Genomic DNA, 24,965 nt, shown 5'->3' on the forward strand with positions numbered 1-24,965 from the left:
GAACACGAGGTGGCTATTCAGCCCTTCAAGCCTGTTCCACCATTCAACGAGATCGTGGCTGATCTGTGCCCCATATCCCTCAATACCTTTGGGAGCAGAAATCTATCAATCTCAGAATTTAAAATAACGACTGATCCAGCACCATCTGCCATTTCCTGAAGAAAGTTCCAAACTTGCGTGTGTGAAAGTCTTTCCTAATATCACTCCGGCTCTAACATTTAGACTTTCCTCCTTTAGTCCTAGACTCCCCAACCAGTGGAAATAGTTTCTCACTATCTACCCTGTTCCCCTTAGTATCTCGGAAATTCCAATCAAGTCGCCCCATAATCTTTGAAATTGCTGGGAACAGAATTTAAATTTGTGGAGTCTTTCCTTGAGATTTTCCCCTTGCATTCCAGGCATCATTCTGGCCAATATATCTTTCCTAAGGTGTGGTGCCCAGGACTGCTCACAGTGCTCCAACGTGCAGCAGAAACAGGGCTTTGTAAAATTGAAGCATGATTTCTACTGCCTCATTTTCTATTCTTCTAGATTTATCCTCCAGAATTAAGGCCCCTACTTTTGTGCTACCCACCCCCCCCCCACAAGGAGAAGCAGCTTCACTATGTCTAACCAATCGAACTGCTGAATAATGCTAAAGGCTTCTACCTCAGCCTTCCCTTTTCTATATGAATGAGGCCCCAGCCAGCTTAACCTTTCCTGGTAGCTATAACCTCTCAGTTTTGATATCATTCTCATAAAGCTGGTTTTTTGCAGCTTTTCTAGTGCCTTGAGGGGTCAGAACTGTTTACAGTATGCCGGGTTGTGGCCTGCAAGGATTAGGGAATTCCCAGCCCATACTGGACCCCGGGACGTACCTTGCCAAGGATCTTCTTCCAGTATTGCCTCCAGAGGATGATGAAGATGACAATCAGCAGGAGGAGGATGATGGCCACGAGGCAGCCAATCAGGATGGCGGTATTGCTGCTATCAGCCTTGGGGACAGGCCGGCCAGCGTTTGGGGAGAGGTAGACAGACGACTCAAGATCTGGGCACAAAGACAAGACAATGTATGCGTTGGTACAGCAAGAAGAAAGATTTAAGCAGCATTAATGTGCAGCTTGACCCATGGCTCAGTGGGTAGCAACTCTTGCCTCTGACTCAGAAGGTTGTGGGTTGAAATCTCAGTGGGGGAGGGTGGGGAAGATGGTGGCATAGTGGTAATGTTACTGGACTAGTAAGCCAGAGACCCAAGCTAATTCTCCGGGGTTCAAATCCTACCACGGCAGCTGGTGGGATTTAAATTCAATTAATAAAATCTGGAATTGAGAGCTAGTCCCAGTAATGGTGACCATTACAACTATCATGGATTGTTGGTAAAAACCCATCTGGTTCACTGATGTCCTGTCACCCTTTCCTGGTCTGGCCTACATGCGACTCCAAACCCACAGCAATGTGGCCGATTCTTAACTGCCCTTTGAAATGGCCCTAACAAGCCACTCAGTTCAAGGACAATTAGGGGTGGGAAACTAATGCTGGCTTTGCCAATGACGACCACCTCCCAAGAAAAGAATTTAAAAAAACCCACTCCAGAGACGAGAACCCCCAGTTCAACACTGCATTCTTGGCAATGTTGTCTTTCAGATGAGACGATAAACAGAGTGGCCCCGTCTGCCCTCTCAGATGGACTTAAAAGGGCTCACTGCACCATTTTAAAGAAGAGCAGGGAGGGTATCCACAGTGTCAGCTTTATCCTGGTTGGTAGAACTCTCGGGTCTGAATCCAAACATTGTGGGTTCGAGTCCCACTCCGGAAACCTGAGCATAAAAATCTAGTCTGACACTTCAAGTTCATTACGGAAGGAGTGCTGCACTGTCAGAGGTGCCGTCGTTTGGGTGAGACATTATCCTGAGGCCCTGTCAGCTGGATGGAAAAGATCCCACCTCTTGAAAGTGTCCTGACCAATATTTGCCCCTCAACCAACATCACAAAAAACAGGTTCTCTGATGATTATCACCTTGTTGTTTGTGAGAGTTTGCTGCACGCAAATTGGCTGTAACTATAACAGCGACGATACTTCAAAAAGTACTTGCTTGATAATAAAGCACTTAGGGATGTCCTGAGGTCATGGCAGGCACTGAAGTGTTCGCCTAGCTCTATGATTGGACTGTATAGTGTAGGAACTCTCTCATTGCTGCCCTCAAAATGGACAGCAAAAAAAAAAACTTTTTAATTTGAAATCTTTGACTTTTTTGTACAAATCTAGGAATATTTCCACTGACTTTATATTAACGGCAATACGACCGATGCTGTTGAAGCTGCTGGTGTATCCTAGCAATCAGAACAACCATACTTGACGTATCCATGGGGATAGGGGCCTACAATAAACTCTGCGAAGGAGCTTTCAATTTCCTCCCATCTGCCCATAACCCTTGACTGCCTTGTAGATCAAAATCTGTCTAACTCATCCTTTAATATATTCAATAGCCCAGCCTCCATGGCTCATTAAGATAGAAAATTTCAAACATTACTGACCCTCAGAGATGAAATTCCTCCTCATCTCTTTCTCGAATGGGAAACCCCTTATTCTGAAATTGTGCCCCCAGTAGTAGATTCTCTCACAAGGGGAAATATCCTCTCAGCATTGTAAACTCTAATGAGTATAGGCCCAAACTGCTCAACCCTTCCTCATAAGACAACCCCTTCATCCCAGGAAGCAACCTTATCTGAACTGCCTCCAATGCAAGCGTACCTCCCATTACATAAGGAGACCAAAGCTGTACACAGTATTCCAAGTGCAACCTCACCAGCACAGTTGTAGCAATAACATTACCTAGGTTACTGATGGTTGGCGTTATGGCCTCTGTGAGCTGATAACCGGTAGTTGCCGTTCCTGCTGGAGGAACGAGGGTCTCTCTTTGCCGTGGGGCGGGAGCTCGAGGCTGGAGGCCGGGGACAAGGGGGGTGGTGGGACTGACACCTAAGAAAAACAGAAACATGTAGGTGAATGTAAATGAGTGCACAGAATAACAGTCAAAAGGAATTCCACTTGTTTCACTTGACCTCCCTCAAGGTTGCCAATCCCCTCCAGCATCAGTCCTGGAGTCTCCTGGAAGGAAAGTCTAGCCTCCAGGACACTGCTGGGAGCAAAATCCAAAACTAAAAGCGTTAAAAAAAAACACGTTTTCTTTGAATGCATTTGTTCAAATGTTGAAATATATTTAAAATGGGGGGGGGCGGAGGAGGAAAAAAACCTGCTTGGCTGCTGGTCTAGAATCATTCAACCAGGGAACGAATGGTCTACTTGCTTCCCAATTGGCTGGGAAGGTGATACACCATAAGGATGGACATGTTGGTTAACCAATGGCGTGGGAGTGTGGGAGCGGGATGGGTGGACGCAGGTGGTCATGTGATCAGACCTTGATGAATTGTGTTGAACCACAGTTGGCAACCTGCCTCATAAAATGGGATCAATTAATAAACTCTGCCCCTGTAGTGAGCTGACTTACATTTGCTTGGCATTATTTTCACTTCTAGGCAACTTCTAACTGCAAAAACTGATGACTGTGCTCTAGCTGAGGAATATCCCTCACTGGAAATCACGTCCGCCCTATTGCCATTTTCTTTGGGTTCCTAGCTGAGGAAAGGGCAGTGGAACTGGCTTCCTCAGCACCCAGTTATCGACCAATTGATCAGGCCGACTATCGCTACTCTCTCCACCCTGGGCGTGTGCGTCTCCAGAAAACATCTCCTGCTGTCCTCAAACCGCGTGGAGCTTAAATGGTCTGCAAAGAGACAGTCGACTGTCATTGGGTCAGTTTGAGACAGGCAGAGAGCGGTGCTGATGGGGAAACGAGAAAATCAGGGACGCACGAGGCCAGAATTTGCTGGAGGGCAGGGATCTTGGAGGGGTTTCGAATTAAAAGGAGGTTACAGAGATTGAGGGTGGCAGTAGTGAGGCTCTAGGGGATTTTCAAACAGGGTTGTGAGTTTTGTAAGGGTTGCTGTATAAACCTGGGAGCCAGGTTAGGTCGGCAAGTGATAAGCGAATGGGGACTTAAGTGTCGTCTCCTCCATCGATAGGAATTCTACCACGTACAGTTCGGGCAGCCACATGATAGGGGCTTGGCTACTACCCTGCACTGAAGTCCTGGCGAGATATCCCAGGCACCCCACCACCACCACCCACCCCGCCCTACCTGATTGGAAGGTAATCTCGCTGAACATCATCCACGAGTCCGCAAAGTGAAAGTGGCAGCGTATGGTCTGAGCGGCCCGGTGATTCAGCGGCACTGTGACGTAACGGGCGCTGGGGTTTTTATTGTCCAGGACCATCGTGGTGCTGACGTGCTCGGGCTCCCAGGGAACAGAGGAGCTCGTTTTGAAGTAGCAATCCACCGACTTAAAAATCTTCACCTGCCTGGAGAACATGTTATTGCAATGGACCTGGGGGGGTGGGGGGGAAGATTTAGGCAAAGAGATTAGTCATTGGAACAAGGAGCAGGAGTGGGGGTGGGCCATTCAGCCCCTTGAGCCTGTTCCACCACTTAATAAGATTATGGCTGATCTGATAGTGACCTCAAATCTGCATCCCTCCTACCCCCGGTAACCTTTCACCCCCCCTCACCTGTACCCCCCCTCGCTTACCAAGAATCTATCCACCTCTGTCTTAAAAATATTCAAAGGCTCTGCTTCCACCACCTTTTCAGGAAGAGGGCTCCAAAGACTCTCAGAGTCCCTCATTAATGACCCTCAGAGAGAAAATTTCACCTCATCTCCGTTTTAAACGGGTGGTCCCTTATTTTTAAACCGTGGCCCCTGGTTCTAGATTCTCCTACGAGAGGAAACATCCTCTCCACATCCACCCTCCACAAGACCCCAAAAACTAAAGAACTAGGGGTGCGGGGAAGGGGTAGGCCATTCAGCCCCTCAAGCCTGCTCCACCACTCAATAAGAACATGGCTGATCTGATCTTGGCCTCAACTCTACTTTCCTGCCTGCCCCTCCTTACCCCACCCCCAAACCCCACCCCAACAACCCCACCCCACCACAACTCTGGATTTTATAGTTCAAAAGTCTGTCTGACTCTGCCCCGTATATATTCAATGACCCAAGGCGTAATTTTATGGTCCTGCCGAAGCCAATGGGCCTTTGAACGGCTTGCTCCATTTTATGGCCTCGACTCCACCATGACAGGGCTGTAAAATTCTACCCCCAGTCCCCACTGCTCGCTCTGGGGTAGAAGATTCCAAAGACTCTCTTGCCAGAAGAAATTTCTTAGTTATAAATGTGCGTCCCCTTATTCTGAAACTTTGCCCCCTCGTTCTAGGTTCCCCAACAAGACCATAAGACATAGGAGCAGAAATTAGGCCATTCGGCCCATCGAGTCAAGGGGAAACATCCTCTCAGCATCTACTGTGTCAAGCCCCTTCAGTTAGCATGCAGGTACAGCAAGGGAAGCAAATGGATTGTTGGACTTTATTGCTGGGGAATAGAGTATAAAAGCAGGTAAGTCTTGTTCCAACCGCACAGAGCATTGGCGAGTCCACACCTAGAGTACTGCTTGCAGCTTTGGTCTCCTTATTTACGGGGATATTCTTGCATTTGAGGCAGTTCTGAGAAGGTTTATGGCTTTGATTCCTGGGATGAAGGGGTTGTCTTATGAAGAAAGGTTGAGCAGATTGGGCCTATACTCATTGGAGTTTAGAAGGAGATCTTACTGAAGCATCTAAGATCCTGAGGACGCGCGACAGGATAGATGCTGAGAGGATGTTTCCTCCAGTGGGGAATCTAGAACGAGAGAAATAGGTTCAGAATAAGGGGACACCCATTTAAGTCCTGGATAAGGAGAAATTTCTCCTCTCAGCAGGTCATTAGTGTTTGGAATTCTCTACCCAAGAGAGTAGTGAAGCCTGGGTCATTGAATATATTCAAGGCTGAATTAGATTTTTGATCTACAAGGGAGTCAAGGGAATTAAGGGGGGGGTGCCAGGCAGGAAAGTGGAGTTAAGGCCACAATCAAGATCAGCCATTATCTTATTGAACGGGGGAGCAGGCTCGAGGGGCCAAATGGTCTACTCCTGTTCCTTTTTCCTATGTGCTTCCTTTTTTATGCTCGACACCCAGGCTACTGGTCCTAGAGCAGCCACCATCATACCTTCATGGAGCTGAACACGAAGACCTGCTCGAACTCGAACTCGATCTCCACGAATCCGCTGCTCATGGTGCTGTTGTGCCAGCCCACATAGTCATAGCCAGGATGGACCCACAGCTCGTGGCTCTTGGTGAAGTCGTCCATGCCCAGGACCCCGTCTGTAAGCTGGCCCAGTCCCCCGTATTGTATGCTGAGGAAGGGAGGGGACAAGCCTGCAGTTAGAATTCGGCTGCCCCAAAGAGAGACGAGAGAGGACTTCTTGTTTTATTTTTGCGTGCATGACGGGGTGTGGCAATCTGGACTCTCCACCATGCGCATCGACCCACCCACCCACGCCAACAACCCCCCCACACACCCCATCCCATCCCACCTCCCTCCTCAAAAGGGCTGCTGTGGATGCTGAGGGTCAATTGAAACGTTCAAGACTGAGAGTGATAGGACTGATGTTGGGTGAGTGTTTCAAGAGATATTGATCAAAGCCAGGCACATGGAGTACAGATTAGTCATCCTGTGATTAAATGGCTTGAGGGGCTGAATGACCTTCTCCTGTTCTTATGACTTGTGCAAGTTTCCTAAATAGCATGTAAGAGCTCCCAGCTATAGCGTGTGTGTATGTGTGTAAACATGTGTTGGTACATGAATGTGATTGCATATGTGTGTGTGTGTATGAGTTTTTGTATGTGTGCAAACATGTGTGTACTTGTGTGTGCAGTTTTGTGTGTGTTTGTGAGTGTACACTCGTTTGCACGTTTGTGTGTACACTCGTTTGTGTGCTTTTGTATACATGTATTTTTGTGTGTTTGCATATGATTGTGTGTTTGCATAAGCGTTTATGTTGGCACACATTTTTTCTGTTGCTTGTGTATATATATATTCATGTGTCTGTGTGTGCTTATGCATATACTTATATTTGTCTGTGTGCCTACATGTGTGAATGTGTGCACACCCACGTTTGTATATACGTCATGGCTTGTATGTGTACTCATATTTGTATGCAAACATGTTTCATTTGTATGTTTTCTGTGTTTGTATATATGTGTCTTTGTGCGTATGCTTGTGTGTTTTCATAAGCATTTGTGGGTGCTTATGTGTGCACATGCTTATCTATACACAAGCACATACACACACGTGTTTGTGTGTATGCCTGCTGGTGTGAACACATGAACGAGTGTGCACTTGCGTGCCTACGCCTGTGTTTGTGTGTGCGTGTTTGCATTCATTTGTTTGTTTGTGTATCGCATCCTGTTTTGCTGCGTGTGTTTTGTAGAATTCACCATTACTGAGCTACTTGAGTTGGATTTTATGGGATCGAGGCACTGGCCGCAGGCTGGACTTGGGCTACAGGCTATGTGGGCTGCAGTTCTTAATCCCGTTTACTATGGCTGCCCGACACAGCAGAGTATACCTTGAAATTCGGTGTCCGTCGTAAGTGGAGTCATTAAGGTACACCAAGGGCAGGCCCGATACATTCATTGTCTGGCCCATAGGAATTCTGTACGACTTCAAACCATCTGCCAGGGAGAGAAGGAGAGACTTGGGTTAAGCCAGGTGTGGCACAGCTGAGCAGGTAATGAGTGTGCACTTGCGATAGTGAGTCTGCTGGTCAGCCTGCGTCCGTGAGTGCGCTGCTATCTCATTAGATGTCGGGCGAGCGAGTGTTTGGATTGTTATGTCTGTTATTCAGAGAGATTAAAGAAGCTGCAATGGTTCTCCTTGGAGCAGAGAAGGTCACAGGGAGATTGAAAAGAGGTGTTCAAAATCATCAGGTTTTTTTTCCATTCATTCATCCAAAGGTTTATTGAATTAAAAAATCAATTTTCGCCATGGCTAAGGGCCAAACTGAGTTAAGTTTTACAATCAATCAATCCCAATAAAATATAAAAACTGGTAGAAAGAAGAGTAAAGTAACGTATTGGCCATCAGATTAGGGCCTTTACGTTATCAGGGTTCAATGTTTATTTGTCATCAGAGTTTGTTCGTTGTGCGGGTGAGGTGTGGAGTCGGACCATTCTTCAATCTTGTTTTACATCTTAATTCAATTGGTGGTTTTGAATTCTGTAGCTGGTAGCCGCTGTGAGATCTGTCTGCAGGGAACAAGTAGTGAACTTTGAAAAGCACCAACAATCCTGCGGAAGAACGGTAGGGTCTTTTTTTCCATTCGTTCACGAGATGTGGGCGTCGCTGGCTAGGCCAGCATTTATTGCCCATCCCTAATTGCCCCTGGAGAAGGTGGTGGTGAGCCGCCTTCTTGAACTGCAGCAGTCCCTGTGGTGTAGGTGCACCCACAGCGCTGTTAGGGAGTTCCAGGATTTAGACCCAGCAACAGTGAAGCTAATGGTTAGCATCTGGTCTCGAGTGTCTCCAGACTGCAATCGTGGAAGGGATTTGAGTAACTCTGGTAATTAGGGCCAGGAATGACTGTGCAGGGCCTTTTCTGAACAATTTCAATGGATTCAGGGGATTATTCTATCCCCTGTCAACGGTTTGAAGAAGGGGGTGCTTTGGTGGGCGGGGGGAGGTCCCATACAATTCAGCGGGTGGCCTGATTGCCACCTACCTGCCCACCTCTGCCCCTACCACAATTTTACCAGTGCAGGGGTGGAGTCAGGAGGTCTGCCCTGGACCACTGGACCAACTGAGGCCCTTAAGTGGCCATTATGAGCCCCATTCCGCCACCACTGGAATTTAACCATCGGCGGGAAAGGCCCATAATGCCCACTTAGGGGCCTAAATCGGCCCAATGCCAAGCAGCCAGCCCAGCAAGAGTCCCTGTGCAGGCTGGTGGCAGGCAGGGGGCAGTCCCTCGTTCATGGTTTCCACCATCCTGCCATGGAGGTGTTACCCACCCCCCCCTCCCCCCGGCCTCCCCACCCACCCATGGACCCCCAATCCCTCACCAGGGTCCAGCAACATCACATCACCACCCCTCCACCCCACCCAAACACAAAGTTGCGACCCAGCACAGCTGGCCTCCTCAAGCCCCAAGTGCAGTATTGGTAGTGACCACTGCTCTACTGAACATTTCAGAGGACAGTCAAGAGTCAACCACATTGCTGTGGGTCTGGAGTCACATGTAGGCCAGACCGGGTAAGGACAGTGGATTTCCTTCCCTGAAGGACATTAGTGAACCAGATGGGTTTTTACAACAATCGATGGTAATTCTCATAGTCACCATTACTGAGACTAGCTTTTTAATATCCTAGATTTATTAATTGAATTTAAATTCCACCAGCTGCATGGTGGGATTTGAACCCATGTACCCAGAGCACTGGCCTGGGCCCCTGGATTCCTAGTTCAGTGACATTACCGCTATGCCACCATCTTTCCCTGCTACAGCTGAGCCAACAATCTGGTGACTTGGGAAAGAATTAGATCTCCACTCACCCAACCAGGGGCAGCCGTACAGCTCCACCCTCATGCACACGCTCATTATACGGTCCGCCATTGGGTAAAACCGCACGTAGCGGGCGATGATCGGGGGGCCCAGGTCCTTCAGCACAATATCATAGGGATTTACATTTCCTTTGATAATCTGGAGGGGGGAGAAACAGGAAGTTAGTGTGGAAGCATGCACAAAACTCAATCAAGCTGCTTGAAAATGCTGTCACCCATTGGGAAAAGCCAGAGCTGAGGGTTCTATAAAAATTCTTTCATGGGGGTGTGGGCATCACTAGCAAGGCCAGAGTTTGGTGCCCATGCCTAATTGCCCTTGAACTGAGTGGCTTGCTCGGCCATTTCAGAGGGCAATTAAGAGCCAACCGCATTGCTGTGGATCAGGAGTCACATGTAGGCCAGACCAGGTAAGAATGGCAGATTTCCTTCCCTAAAGGGGATTAGTGAACCAGATGGATTTTTACAACAATTGATCCTAGCTGTCATGATCACCATTACTAAGCTTTATAATCCCTGTTGATTGAATTTAAATTCTACCATCTGCCGTGATGGGATTTGAACCTGTGTCCCTAGAGCATTGGCCTGGGCCTCTAGGTTACTAGTCCAGTGACATTACCACTGCACCACTATGTCCCCCTACATAACTATCAAGGAAGATTGAACTGGCTTTTTGTTCTGGAAAAGAGAAGGCTGAGGGGTGACCCAGTGGAGGTCTTTAAAATGGTGACAGGATTCGATAGGATAAACGCAGAGAAGATGCTTCCACTTGTGGGTGCAGCCCAGAACCAAGGCCCATAAATTTAAGACAGTCACACATTCATCCAATCAGAATTTAGAATAAACTTCCTTACCCAAAGAATGGTGAGAATATGGAACTTACTACCACAGGAAGAAGTTGAGATGAATAGCATTTAAGGGGAAGCTAGATATGTACATGAAGGAGAAAGGAATAGAAGGTTTTGTTAATTGGCTGAGATGAAGAGAGGTGGCTTGTGAGAAGCTTAAACATAAGCACAGACCTGATGGGCTGAATGGCCTGTTTCTGTGGCATACGTTCTATGTAATTCTATGTAAAACCGTGACAAGACTTAGTCAACAACTTGCTGCGCAGCACAGCGAGTGGGGGCTTGGTTGAATAAACAGCCCCTAGAAGAGATTATGGGGATCAGTTGAACAAACTGCCCCTCAACTGGTGAATTCAGGCGTTGGTTGCATAAACCATAGTTCCGCCTGATAAATGGGAAATATAGTTTAATGGACTGTCCATAGTGCAGGGGACTCATCGAATAGGCAGGTCAGCCAGTGCATCGTTTCGGGCTTTGGGTTGAGTGGATTGTCAGCCAGTGCAGTGACTATGGACTGGTTACCTAGATCTTCAACCGATACAGTCAATATGGGCTGATTGAACAGATTGCCATCCAGCCCAATGAATATTAACGCACTTGCAGCAGATTTCAGTCAGTGCAGTGGCTGCATGGATCTTTCATCGGACGTGGGCGTCTCTGCCAAGACCAGCATTTGTTGTCCACCCCTAATTTCCCTTAAACTGAATGGCTTGCTAGGCCATTTCAGAGGGTTGTTAAGAGTCAACCACGATGCTGTGGATCTGGAGACACATGTAGGCCAGGCCAGGTAAGGACGGCAGATTTCCTTCTCTGCAGGACATTAGTGAACCAGATGGAGTTTTTACGACAATCAATGATAGTTTCATGGGTGCCATTATGGAGACTAGCTCTATATTCCAGATTTGTTTTATTTATTAATCGAATTTAAATTCTGCCAGCTGCCGTGGTTGGATTTGAACCCATGTCCCCAGAGCATTAACCTGGTCTCTGGATTGCCAATCTTCCCAAGTCCAAGTACCATTAGTAACAGGCATGGGATGGCTAAGACAGCAATGCTCCTCCATCTTGTCCATCAACGTGCTACCTCTGCCTGGAACCAAGGTGAGTAGAGTGATACCTCACCTTTAAGGCCCTACCCCTCACACTAAAAGAAAGACACTTGCATTTACGTAGCACCTTTCACAACCACCGTATATCCCAAAGTGTTTCACAGACAATGAAGTATATTTGTAGCGTAGCCACTCGTGTCATGTAGGAAAGATGGCAGTCAATTTGCACACAGCAAGCTCCCATAAACAGCAATGTGATAATAGCCAGATAATCTGTCTTTTGTGATATGGATTGTGAGGTAAATATCAGCCAGGATACTGAGGATATCCGCCCTGCTCTTCTTCAAAATAGTACCATGGGGTGCACCACACCCAGCTGAGGGGGCAGAAAGGGTCTCAGTTTAAATGCTCACTGGGGGAAAAAAAACGATACCTGACAGTGCAGCACTCACTCAGTACTGCACTGGAGTGTCATCTTAGATTTTTATGCTCAAATCTCTGGAGTGGGAATCGAATCCACAATCTGCTGAGTCAGAGGCGAGAGAGCTACCCAGTGGGGCGAGGGCTGATACCTCAGGTGGGCACTTGCACTCATGTGTACGTAGATTCAAAGGGTCAAAGGTTAAACAAACACACACCACCTACACACACACACACACACACACACACACAGCAATTCCCCAGGTACGCACACATATGGGAGCTCAGTGACCTCTTTACCTCTCCTCCCCTCCGATCCTTCCAGGTCATCCACCTCTTGCCGTGCCGGCTGTACTGCAGCCCATAGAATCGAGCATACTCATTGCCATGCCCGTTGGAATGGCGGCCCTGCGTGCCCACCAGGGTGATGAAGTAGAGCTTGCGGAGGTCAATCTGCAGGAACTCAGTACTCTGGCGAAACACGGACTTGGCCGGGCACCAGGCCCCATCGCCATGCTCTGTGCCCAACCTGCGGATTTCAATTCAGCAACGTTTAGTGACAGACAGACGGAAGGCTGAGTGGTGGTGGTCAGTATACCTCCCTTCAACTAGTTAATCTGCCGGCTAAATTGTTAGAGGACTGACAGGATTAATCTCTTCCACTAAAGACAATTTGTTCGATGGGATTCGTTTTAACTTCCACCAATGGTGCAAATCGGGAGGTTGGGCAAGGGGTTGGGGGGGGGTGGTGGGAGGGAATGTCGGATCGGCCTCCTGTTATACACCTTTCTCAATTTTCCTTCCATGGTGCTGTATAGCACAGGAGGAGGCCACTCAGCCCACCGTGCCTCTATAAAAGAAGAATCAAATTTTTCTTGATTCTTTTATGGGATGTGGGCATTGCCTGACACTTGATGCCCATCTCTAATTGCCCTTGAAATGAGTGGCTTGCCAGGACATTTCAGAGGGCAGTGAAGAGTCAACCACATTGCCATGGATCTGGAGTCACATGTAGGTCAGATCAGGTAAGGATGGCAGATTTCCTTCCCTAAAGGGGCATTAGTGAACCAGCTGGGATTTTACGACAATCGATAATAGCTTCAAGGTCACCATTACTGTAACTAGCTTTTCAATTCAAGATTTCTTTGGTTATGAGTTGAGATTAAATTCCACCAACTGCCGTGGTGGGATTTGAACCTGTGTACCCCCAACCCGGGCCTCTGGGTCACTAGTCCAGTGGCATGACCACTATGCCACCGTCTCTGAGGGCTGATTCCCTTCCCTTAAGGACTTGAGTGAACCAGGTGGGTTTTTGTACAAATAATTTATATTTATGTTTATATTAGTACATTAAAATTTCCCAACTGTTACTAATCCTGTAACATTACTATTATGCTACTGAACTCCTCCCCCCAGCTTCAGTATAATATTTCGATAGGCTGAGATTAAGTAGGGTTGTGTAGCTCGTGTGGAAGACTTCGTACGACTGACCTGTTTCTGTGCTGTGAAATTTCACGTTATTTGTTGAAATGGGAAGCCAGGCAGGGAGTTTAATGGGCAGCAGATTAGGTATTTCCTGGTTGAAGAGTTAAAAATCACTCCTCATAGCTCATTAGGAAGGCGAAGAGGGCAGTTAGGGGGATGATGGTGTAGTGGTAGTTTCACTGGACTAATAATGCTGAGGCCCAGGCTAATGCTCTGGGGTCATGGCAGCTGGTGGGATTTGGATCCAATTAATAAAATCTGGAATTGAAAGCTGGTCTCAGTAACGTGACAACTATCACCGATTGTCGTGAAATCCCATCGGGTTCACTAATGCCCCTTTAGGGAAGGAAATCTGCCATCCTTACCCGGTCTGGCCTACATGTGACTCCAGGCTCCACAGCAACGTGGTTGACTCTTAACTGCCCTGTTAAAAAGCCTGGCAAGCCACTCAGTTCAAGGGCAACAATTAGGACTGGGCAACAACCGCTGGCCTTGCCAGCGATGCCCACATCCCACGAAAGAATAAAGAAATCGAAAGATGAATTACGCCCAATCCAACTGAACAGAGAGACGCTGTGCCGGCCCACCCCACCCAATCACAACGAAGCCTCGACCTGGTGTTGTCCAATATGCCCGCCACCCCCACCCAGCACCTACCCCCCCGCCCACCCACCTCGCCATGTGCTGAATCGGCCACAGACATGTGACAAATTGATGCTCTGACCAGGCGAGGGGTTTAATCTGATGGACATTATGGGCTGCCGCTGCGTCCTTCAAACTCAGTCTGCCACAACCCGTGTCCGTGTAAAAAGTGGAAAATCCTGCAGAAGAAACAGTCCTCAACATTAAAAACACTGTGGCCTGGTTCCATTAAGATACGTGGTAAAGTGACCCCATTGAAGGGAGTGAAAGCATGTTGAAAATTTTAGTTCATACGCCACAACTGGATGCTGTGCAGTAATTGCTCTAACAGTATCCTTTGGGGGAGCTGCTGTCACAGTGCAGTGTGTTATTGCTCACCGTTCATCCTGCCCCTCAATCCCAGTTCATCTCTTCGAGACGGTCACCAGATTCACCCCCAGCCTTTGCTTATATTTTGTATTGTGGCAAATGTGGTGATCGCCATGAGTTTAGCGAGCGTCAAAATCCTTCTGGGCAACTGGAATCAGGAGTGGGCAAATTCACCCAGGGCTGTCACTGGGCCACGTGGGGTTACAAGCGGGCAGGCTCTGGGCGAGCCACCATCGACTCTGTGGGTGACTGGACATGACATGGCCCCAGGACGAGAGTGGCAGATGGGACTTTCGGGGGGAGGGGGGGTTGTGGGGGTAGGAGTTGAAGATCAGAGTGGCAGTTAGGGCCCTCGGAGTGGGTGGGGGGGTGGGGGGGGAGGGGGGGTGTGGGTTAGGAGTTAGGGGGACTGGGGCGTTACCTGCCATGCTTTGCTGCTGTCGAGTCGGACCACATGCTGGAAGCAACGATGTCTTCATCGGGGATGACGGAGTCCTGCATGCCCAGTGCAAACCGGCAGCGCTCTGCGGAGAGACACAGAGTGAGGCGGCTCAGTTAGATAGTCCCATTGCCGCACTGTGGATTACTTGATTGTCAATTCATAGATTCCACAGAGAGACCACCGGATACAAAAAAAGACCAATGCACATCTGGCTCAAGTTATAGGAACATTGGACTTAGGAGCAGGAGTAGGCCATTCAGCCCTTCGAGTCTGCTCCACCATTCAATGAGATCATGGCCGATCTTGGTTGTGGTGTCAACTCCACTTTGCCATCTGTCTTCCCCATAATCCTTGACCCCCTTGCCTATCATAAATTCAATGACCGAGCTTCCACTGCTTTCTTGGGAAGATAATTCCACAGACTAATTGACCTTCTCAGAGAAAAAAGTTTCTCCTCATCTCCATCTTAAAAACGGAGACCTTTCATTCTTAAACTGTGCCCCCTGGTTCTAGTCTCCCCCACAAGAGGAAACATCCTCCCGGTATCCGCCCAATCAAGCCCCCTCAGGATCTTATAAGTTTCAATAAGACCATCTCTCATTCTCCTAAACGCCACTGGATATAGGCCCAACCTGTTTAACCTTTCTTCATAGGATTAGCCCTTCATTCCAGGAATGAGTCGAATGAACCTTCTCTGAACTGCCTGGAGAGCAATTATATATTTTTTTCAAATAAGGGGACCAAAACTGTACACAGTACCCCAGACGTGATCTCACCAAGGCCCTGTACAGCTGCAGTAAAACTACCCTACTTTTATATTCCATTCCCCTTGCAATAAATGCAAATTATTCCACTTGCCATCCCATCTTCTACCGTCCTGCCTTTTAGGGGAAGCTAGATAAGCACATGAGAGAGAGGGGGGAGCATGAGAACATGCTGATACGATGAATCACAGAATTGCTACAGCACAGGAGGAGGCCATTCAGCCCATCATCAAGCCCAGCTGAATGAGATGTAGGATGGGGGGAGAAGGCTGATGTGGAGCTTAACCACCAGCTTAGACCAGTTGGACGAAATGGCCTGTTTGTGTTTTTCTTAAATTCCTCCTTGGGACGAAAGTGTGCAGGGCTAGCCCAGCATTTTACCACCCGTCCCTAACTGCCCTTGAGAAGGCGGTGCTGAGCCACCTTCGTTTATTTTTCTTTCATGGGATGTGGGCTTTGCTAGCAAATGTGCCCATCCCTAATTTCCCTTGAACTGAGTGGCTTGCAGTTAAGAGTCAACCATGTTACTGTGGGTCTGGAGTCACATGTAGGCCAGGCTAGGTCAGATTTCCTTCCCTAAAGGACATTAGTGAACCAGATGGGTTTTTACAGCTTTGATGATGATGATGGTTTCACCATTACTGAGACTAGCTTTCAATTCCGATTTATTAATTGAATTCAAATTCCACCAGCTGCTATGGTGGGATTCCAACCCATGTCCCCTGAGAATTCACCTGGGCCTTTGGATTACTACGCCACCATCTCACCCTGAACTTTTCATGAACCACTGCAGCCCATGTGGTGCAGGTACACCTCAGTGCTGCTAGGGATGGAGTTCCAGGATTTTGACCCAGTGACACTGAAGGAACGGCGATGTATTTCTGAGTCAGGGTGGTGTGAGACACTTGGACGGTGGTGTTCCCATGCATCTGCTGCCCTTGTCCTTCCAGGTGATAGAAATTGTGGGATTGGAAGGTGCTGTCGAAGGAACCTTGTGAGTTGCCGCAGTGCATCTTGTAGATGGTACACACTGCTGCCACTGTACGTCGGTGGTGGAGGGAGTGAATGTTTGTGGGTGGGGTGCCAATCAAGTGGGCTGCTTTGTCCTGGATGGTGTCGAGCCTCTTGAGTGTCGTTGGAGCTGCACTTATTCAAGCAAGTGGGGAGTATTCCATCACACTCCTGAATTGTGCCTCGTAGATGTTGGATAAGCTTTGGTGGGTCAGGTAGTGAGTTAATTGCTGCAGAATTCCCAGCCTCTGATCTGCTCTTATCAACACAATATTTATACGTACATTCAATGCAAGGCAATATGATTAGATGTATTGATGCCAGAGCAACAAAACAAGACTTAAACATTAAGATTAAGTGAATGGGGTTCTGGCTGAATGACCAGCCCTCAGAACAGTGAATAAAGTTGAATATACTTCCTCTTGGATAGTAAATCTAGGTTCCAGTGAAAATCCAGTCCAGTGACCCAAGCCAGTTTATCCAAACAGTCCCCATTGAAAAAGCCGATCATTAAATAGCCTGTTGAAGAGGCAACGGGGATCATTTGGGTTGAATGGCCTGTTCCTGTGTTGGAAATTCAATGTCAGAGCACTTACAACAGCAATGAATCAAGTCAATCAATTGTTATTGTTTAGTCCACAACATGGGTACGAAGTTGGCTGAGTGACAGGAAACAGAGAGTATGGGTGAACGGTTGTTTTTCGGACGTGAGGAATGTTGGGTTTGTCAGTGGTTGGTAGAAGGACCACTCCTTTTCTTCATCTATATTAATGACCTAGGGAAGGGTACATTTCAAAATTTACAAATTCATAGTATTGTGAACTGTGAGGAGGATAGTGACAAACCTCCAGAGGATATGGACAGGCTGGTGGAATGGACAAACAAGTGGCAGAGAAATATGAAGCCCTTTAACAAGCTAATACCGAAACAAGAGCAAAAATGGGAGCAGGAGCAGGCCATTTGGCCCCTCAAGCTTGCTCCAACGCTCAATAAGATCATGGGTGATCTGATTGTGGCCTTAACTCCACTTTCCTGCCTACCACCCGCCCTCCACCTCCCTCCTCGCCCCCGATAATCCTCGCCTTCCTTGTAGATCAAAAATCTAACTCAGCCTTGAATATATTCAGTGACCCAGGCTCCACTGTTCTCTGGGGAAGAGAATTCCAAAGTTAAGTGAGCCTCTGAGAGAAAACATTCCTCCTCATCTCCGCCTTAAATGGGACACCACTTAATTTTGAAATTGTTCCCCCACTGCAGTTCTAAATTCCCACGAGGGGAAATATCCTCTCGGAATCTACCCTGTTCAACCTCCACAGAATATTTCAATAAGATCGCCTCTCATTTCTCTGATCTCCATTGTGTATAGGCTCAATCTTTCCACACAAGGCAACCCACTTTGTCTCAGGAATCAATGTAGAGAACCTTCTCTGAACTGCCTCCAACGCAAGTATATCCCTCCTTAAATAATGAGACCAAAACTGTACACAGTCCTCGAGGTATGATCTCACCAACACCCTGTACAGTTTTAGCAAAACTTTCCTTCTTTTATACTCCATTCCCCTTGTAATAAAAGCCAACATTCCATTTGCCTTCCTAATTACTTGCTGTACCTGCAATAAAGGTACATGTACCTGTATCCTTTGGTGATTTATGTATGAGGACGCGCATATCTTTCTGTACCACAGCATTCTGCAGTCTCTCTCCATTTATATTGTAATCTGCTTTTCTGTTCTTCCTGCCAAAGTGACAACCATATAGTTTCCCACATTATACTCCATCTGCCAAGTTTTGCCCAGTCACTTAACCAATCTATATCCCTTTGCAGACTCCTTGCATCCTCCACACAACTTGCTGCTCTCTTCCTTTTCATATACTTGTAGGAGCTCTTACTTCTCTTTTATATTTTTTTGCTAGTTTACTCTCATGTTTTAGTCTCTCCCTCTTTTAAAAAAAGATCATCCTTTGCTGGTTTCTAAAATGTTCCCAATCTTCCAACCTACCATTAATCTTTGCAGCAGCATACACCTTTTCTTTCAGTTTGATACCATCCTTAACTTCCCTATCTTCCTAGTCCAATGCTCCCAAAGGTGCTGATCTTCAGGTGAAGTGTTAAGCTAAGGGCCCCACTGTCTTCTTGGGCGGATGTCAAAGATCCTATGGCTGTATTTCAAAGAGTAGGGGAGTTATCCCTGCTGCCCTGGTCAACAATTATCCTTCAATCCACCTCACTAAAACAGAGTATCTGGTTACTATCATACTGGTGTTTGCAGATGTTAGCAATGCCAACATGATACCTCAAAAGCTTTTCATTTGCTGTAAAGCACAAAGGGGACGTCCTGTGGTCGTGAAGGGTGCTCCATAATTTCAAATCCGTCTGTGCATTACAGCTTTGGCATCTCACGGGGATATAACGAGGACAGGGGGCTGATGAGTGAACCAGCCTTGCCGCCATTAAGGATATGGGCAGCACCTCAGCATCAAGTGCAGATTCTTAAAATAAACGTCACGGTTAAAAGAATAAATATAACTTTGTGGGCTGGGGCTTCCTCGTAGCTGTTCGTCCGGCCCCCAGCGTGTGACATAAATTGTGATAACAGCTTCGTGTTGCCCAGTGCACAGGTCTTAGGATCATAGGAGTAGGAGATGGTGAAGATGAAGGGGTTGTCTTATGAGGAAAGGTTCAGCCTATACTCATTGGAGTTTAGAAGAATGAGAGGTTATCTTAATGAAATATATAAGATTCTGATGGGGCTGGTCAGGGTAGACACAGAGGATGTTTCCCTTCACGGGGGAATTTAGAACTAGGGGGTACAGTTTCAAAATAAGGGGTCTCCCATTTAAGACAGAGATGAGGAGGGGCTTTTTTCTCTCAAGAGGATCTTTCCACAGAATCCTCTTCCACAGAGAGCAGTGGAGGTTGGGTCATTGAATATATTAAAGGCTGACTTCGATCTACAGGCAGGAAAGTAGATTTAAAGCCACGATCGGATCAGCCACAATCTTACCGAATGGCGGACCAGGCTCGAAGGGCCGAATGACCTACTCCAGCTCCTAATTCTTATGATCTTAGGAGGCCATTTAGTCCCTTGGGCCCCTAGTATGGCCATTCAATGAGATTGTGGCTGATCTGTCACGTCAACTTCACAGCCCTGCCTTTGCCCTAGATCCTTAATTCCTTGGACTAACAGGAAATCATTGAATCTCAGGTTTAACATTAGCAATTGATCTGGCATCGGCTGTTGTTTTCAGAAGAACATTCCAAACGTCTACCTCACTTTTGCGTGTGTAGAAGTGTTTCCTAACTTCACTCCCGAAAGGTCCAGCTCCAAATCTCTTGACTATGTCCCCGAGTACTAGATTCTTCAGTCGTGATAAGCAATAACTAGGAAAACCAGCCCTGTGCTCAGGCGCTAGACGCCAGCGCTGTTTTGCTCGACACTGCTCCGGAGAGATTGAAGGAAGGAAGATTTCAGCAGGCGAGAGCGGGCCACCAGAGGGCAGCACAGGAACATGCTGGCTACAACTTAAAACAATCCTCTCATGGTGAAAAATATCAAACTTGTTCTCATTTAAAGACAAGGGGAACAGGGGTTGAAGTTCGTCTTGGCGGGGGTGGGGGTTTGTGCAAAAAAAAACAGGCCGATGGCCAAACTTTACACGCTGCTCGATTTCCATCACTGGGTGCTAACCAATCGGAGCGCTTGTCTTACATTCCGCTCGAATTTTGTTACTGGCCGATAACCAATCGGAGACCTTGGTTTACACGGTGTCATGCGCAAGCGATGGGCCGGTCGCGAATAAGATGAGCTTCCTCCCATACCAGCTACAGGTCTCTTCTCACGTGCTGCAGCTCCTGCCTCTTTAAGAATGGCAAATCCAGAGTGCGTTGGGAATCTCTCACCTTTAACCACAGCCCTGCCAGGAAACCATCCGCTGTGTGTGTGTGTGTGTGTGTGTGTGTGTGTAAAAAACAGGTCACTCGATTTGCAAAAATGTTTGGCGCGATTAAGGGTCCAGTGCGAAGTGAAGCTGGATAAGCACAGGAGGGAGAAAGGAATAGGGCCTGACAATAGAGCAATATGATATAGGTCAACAGGAAGTTTGCGCAGAGTGTGAACACGAGCACGGACCTGTTGGGCAGAGTGGCCTGTTACTGTGCTGTGAAACCGATGCGATGTGTCCTCGTCAGATTGAGTGAAGCATGTCCCCATGGCTTTAATGCAGCTTTAAAGTTAACAGCTGAAAGACGGCCTTGCACTGTTTGGTCCATTAGTGCAAGGTTGTCAGTGACCCTTGGGACCGTAACATGGAAATGAGCAGTGGACATGAACCCAACTCTACAGGACAGTGCTATTGCAGGAGATGATTGTGGGATGTACAGGTTAGTTCTATGTAATATATTATACAAGTACACTGACTCATTGCGTAGAATGTGCCATTCTACTACAGATCTGTAATTAGACACTGCATACAGCACATTCTTGTTAACACTGAACACTATAAGCTGTGGTTATCTCAACCACATCTCGATTTTTTTCAGTTGTTCTGCATCACCTAACTTGCCTGCTGGGAAACTGGTGGGATTGGGTCCAATACGAGTTTTACATTCCTCTGATTTTACCCACTCCTGAAGTCCATGGAGATTAATATTGGGTGGATTGTAAAACTGATATTCCCAATCAAATAGAACTGCTAAACAAAAACAAAAATACCTGGAAAAACTCAGCAGGTCTGACAGCATCTGTGGAGAGGAACACAGTTAACGTTTCGAGTCCGTATGACTCTTCAACAGAACTAAGGAAAAATAGAAAAGACGTGAAATATAAGCTGGTTTAACGGGGGGTGGGACAGGTGGAGCTGGATAGAGGGCCAGTAATAGGTAGAGACAACCAAAAGATGTCATAGACAAAAGAACAAAGAGGTGTTGACGGTGGTGATATTATCTAAAGGAATGTGCTAATTGGCGACATTGAGGGTAGGAAGCAGGACGAGCAAGGTACAGATAGCCCTAGTGGGGGTGGGGTGGTGTGAAGGGATCGAAATAGGCTAAAAGGTAGAGATAAAACAATGGCTGGAAATACATTTAAAAATAATGGAAATAGGTGGGAAAAGAAAAATCTATATAAATTGGAAAAAGGGGGATCGGAAAGTGGGTGGGGATGGAGGAGAGTGTTCACGATCTAAAATTGTTGAACTCAATATTCAGTCCGGAAGGCTGTAAAGTGCCTAGTCGGAAGATGAGGTGCTGTTCCTCCAGTTTGCGTTGAGCTTCACTGGAACATTGCAGCAGGCCAAGGACGGACTTGTGGACATGAGAGCAGGGTGGAGTGTTAAAATGGCAAGCAACAGGGAGGCAGCTCGCATTCAGCAGCTAGGCTTTCTGCCCACATGTCCGTCCTTGGCTTGCTGCATTGTTCCAGTGAAGCTCAACGCAAACTGGAGGAACAGCACCTCATCTTCCGACTAGGCACTTTACAGCCTTCCGGACTGAATATTGAGTTCAACAATTTTAGATCATGAACTCTCTCCTCTATCCCCACCCCCTTTCCGAACCCCTTTTTTCCAATAATTTATATAGATTTTTCTTTTCCCACCTATTTCCATTATTTTTAAATGTATTTCCATCTATTGTTTTGTCTCTACCTTTTAGCCTATTTCAATCCCTTCCCCCCCACCCCACCTCCACTAGGACTATCTGTACCTTGCTCGTCCTGCTTTCTACCCTTAATGTCACCTATTATCACATTCCTTAGAAAATATCACCACCTTCAACACCTCTTTGTCCTTATGTCTATGGCATCTTTTGGTTATCTCCACCTATCACTGGCCCTCTATCCAGCTCTACCTGTCCCACCCCCCCTTAAACCAGTTTATATTTCACCACTTTTCTATTTTTCTTTAGTTCTGTTGAAGAGTCATATGGACTCGAAATGTTAACTGTATTCCTCTCCGCAGATGCTGTCAGACCTGCTGACTTTTTCCAGGTATTTTTGTTTATGTTTTGGATTTCCAGCATCCGCAGTTTTTTGCTTTTATCAAATGGAACTCCTGCCTAGTGCGTTAGCTTAGAATTACCCTCTGTGTGCCTTTGTGAGAGTCTCTCGTGCTCTCTCTCTCTCCTGTGTCTCTGAGATGGATTTTCAATGCGGGGTTGGTACCCCAACATTGGGTTGAATTCCAGGTCCCAACCCCATGCCCCAGCTGCATCGCTCCCATGCCACGATATCCGAATGCAGAAAGCCTAGCTGCCGAATGCGAGCTGCCTGCCTGGCGCCAGCCATAAAGGCAGGCGGTGGCCATGTTGGGAGCTGCCTTGCTTGATAGAGCAGGCAACTCCTTAGAAAGCCTGGGGGTGAAGGATGGCGGGAAGTGGCCATGCACACCAAGTTGAGAGGCAGTGCTCGACCTAGTTGACCCATCAAATTTCAGTTTAAAGCAAATGAAAAGAAACTTTCCTTGGCCACGTGGTGAATCTGACAAATGTGCATTAATGTTCACCAAGCTGTTCGGGCCTGCCTAAAAAGCCATCCAAAATTCCAATCCCAAAATGGACACCCCTTAACAAGCTTAATGGTTTCCCGCCCCACTTGTGTCGCAACTTGTGGAAGTCTGCCTTTGTGGCTGTGTGTGAAAGAGAAAGTGAGAGACTGTGTGAGAAAGAGAGGGTGAGAGAGCGACAGAGAGCGAGAGTGAGAGAGAGTGAGAGGGAGTGAGAGAAAGTGAGAGAGAGAGAGAGTGAGAGAGAGTGAGAGAGAGAGAATAGAGAGAGAGTGTGTGTGTCTCTTTCTCTCCAAGTCTTGCTCAGCCTCTCCATGTGTGTGTGTCTCTCTCTCTCTCGTATGTCTCTCAGAGTCTCACTTTCCCTCCCTTCCCTCTTGGGGTGCGGGGGTTTGGTTGTTGAGGTTTGTGTGTGCGTCTCTGTCTGTCTCTGAATCTATTTTTCTTTTTCTATCTCTGTCTCCCCCTGTGCCTCTCTCTCTCTCTGTGTCTTTAAAGCCAGGCGAATGCTCCACAGGTATGCTTTGCATATTTATACAATATCCACCCGGGCAAAACAGGTCTTTGCGAGAAGGATCTATGCTCAGTCATGTGGATCCCCTGGCTACTCCCCATTGTACAGCAGGCATCATATTACAGAAAGTGCCGAGATTTCTTCACACTCTCTTTCACCCTGGTTAGGAGATGTAAACGTGTGGTGGACAGCAGTTTTACTTCAGGATGGCCTTTTTTGCTTTACGAAGTAGTACATTGAGCCTGCAGCACAGAAACTGGCTATTCAGCCCAACTAATCAATGCTCATGTCTAAGCTCCACATGAGCCTCCTCCCACCCCTCTTCATCTCAACCAACAAAGCAGTCCCATGCCCAGGCCCAAATGCAGCAAGACCTGGGCAACGTTCAAGCTCATGCTGGTGCGGCAAGTAAAATTTGTGTCACACAAGTGTCAGGCACGGATCATCTCCAATAAGAGAGAGTCTAACTACCTTACTTGACATGCAACAGCATTACCAGCGCTGAATTCCCCCACCAGCAAATCCTTCTATCCCTTTCTCCCTCATGTACTTATCCAGCTTCCCCTTCGATGCATCAGCACTATTTGCCTCAACCACTCCCGGTGGTAACAAGTTCCACGTTCTCCACACTCCTTGGGTAAAGAAGTTTCCCCCGATTGGAATGTATTAGTGGCCAGTTTATATTTGTGGCCCCTTAGTTTTGAACTCCCCTGCAAATGGAAATACCTTCCCAATGCTGAACGGATCAAAGCCCTTCACGTTTTAAAGGTCAGGTCAACCCTCAGCCTCTGTACTCGAAGGAAAAAGAACCGTGACCCCCCCCCCACCTCGGACTTTTCGGGAGCATCTTTTGATGCGAGACCTCCAGTCAGCGATAGTCCTGCACGGGCAGATTTCCCTTCACCTCAAAGGCCCACCCTTCCTCCACCACCAACTCTAGGGGTGAGGTAAACCAAGACACATTGGATCAAATTTGCCTCCAATTTGGCACGAAAAGCCAGTAAAAACTTGGGAAATGACTGCTACTGGTCCAAGCTGGCCTTGTGTACCTTAAAATGGAGCTCCAGTTCAGACCAGTACCAGCCATTTCCCAAGTTTTACTGCCTTTTTTTTCTTTTTGGTGGCTGTGGCTAACTGCGTAGCACACGTGTCACTGTGTCAGGGGGCTGTGAGTTCAAGCCCCACTCCAGGTAATTTGAGCACATAATCTAGAAGGTGGATGGCACCAGTACAGTATTGACACACGAGACTTGCATCTATATATTGCCATCCATGTTCACTGGATGTCTCAAAGTGCTTCACAGCCGGTGAAGCACTTTTTAAGTGTAGCCACTCTTGTATTGTAGGAAACGTACTTGTGCTCAGCAAACTCCCTCAAACAGCAATGTGATAATGACCAG

At 47.3% G+C, this 24,965-nt stretch overlaps 1 protein-coding gene across 1 annotated transcript in view; it reads right to left on the reverse strand.

The window, feature by feature from the left end:
- Positions 1 to 840: 840 nt before the first annotated feature.
- The window catches only part of LOC144676530 (discoidin domain-containing receptor 2-like), a gene marked incomplete at its 3' end in the record, with an annotated part of 53,866 nt that continues 29,741 nt past the window's right edge, over positions 841 to 24,965 (reverse strand). The window contains exons 3-10 of the mRNA XM_078536927.1: positions 14,758 to 14,860; positions 12,141 to 12,369; positions 9,518 to 9,665; positions 7,539 to 7,644; positions 6,137 to 6,323; positions 4,179 to 4,425; positions 2,813 to 2,959; positions 841 to 1,027 (exon numbers count right to left, since the gene is read on the reverse strand). Of these exons, the coding sequence (XP_078393053.1) occupies positions 841 to 1,027; positions 2,813 to 2,959; positions 4,179 to 4,425; positions 6,137 to 6,323; positions 7,539 to 7,644; positions 9,518 to 9,665; positions 12,141 to 12,369; positions 14,758 to 14,860 (1,354 nt within the window). The remainder of the gene's footprint in view (positions 1,028 to 2,812; positions 2,960 to 4,178; positions 4,426 to 6,136; positions 6,324 to 7,538; positions 7,645 to 9,517; positions 9,666 to 12,140; positions 12,370 to 14,757; positions 14,861 to 24,965) is intronic.

This window comes from Cetorhinus maximus, unplaced genomic scaffold, assembly GCF_964194155.1.
Source record: "Cetorhinus maximus unplaced genomic scaffold, sCetMax3.hap1.1 HAP1_SCAFFOLD_1666, whole genome shotgun sequence".
Classification (NCBI taxonomy): Eukaryota; Metazoa; Chordata; class Chondrichthyes; order Lamniformes; family Cetorhinidae; genus Cetorhinus; species Cetorhinus maximus.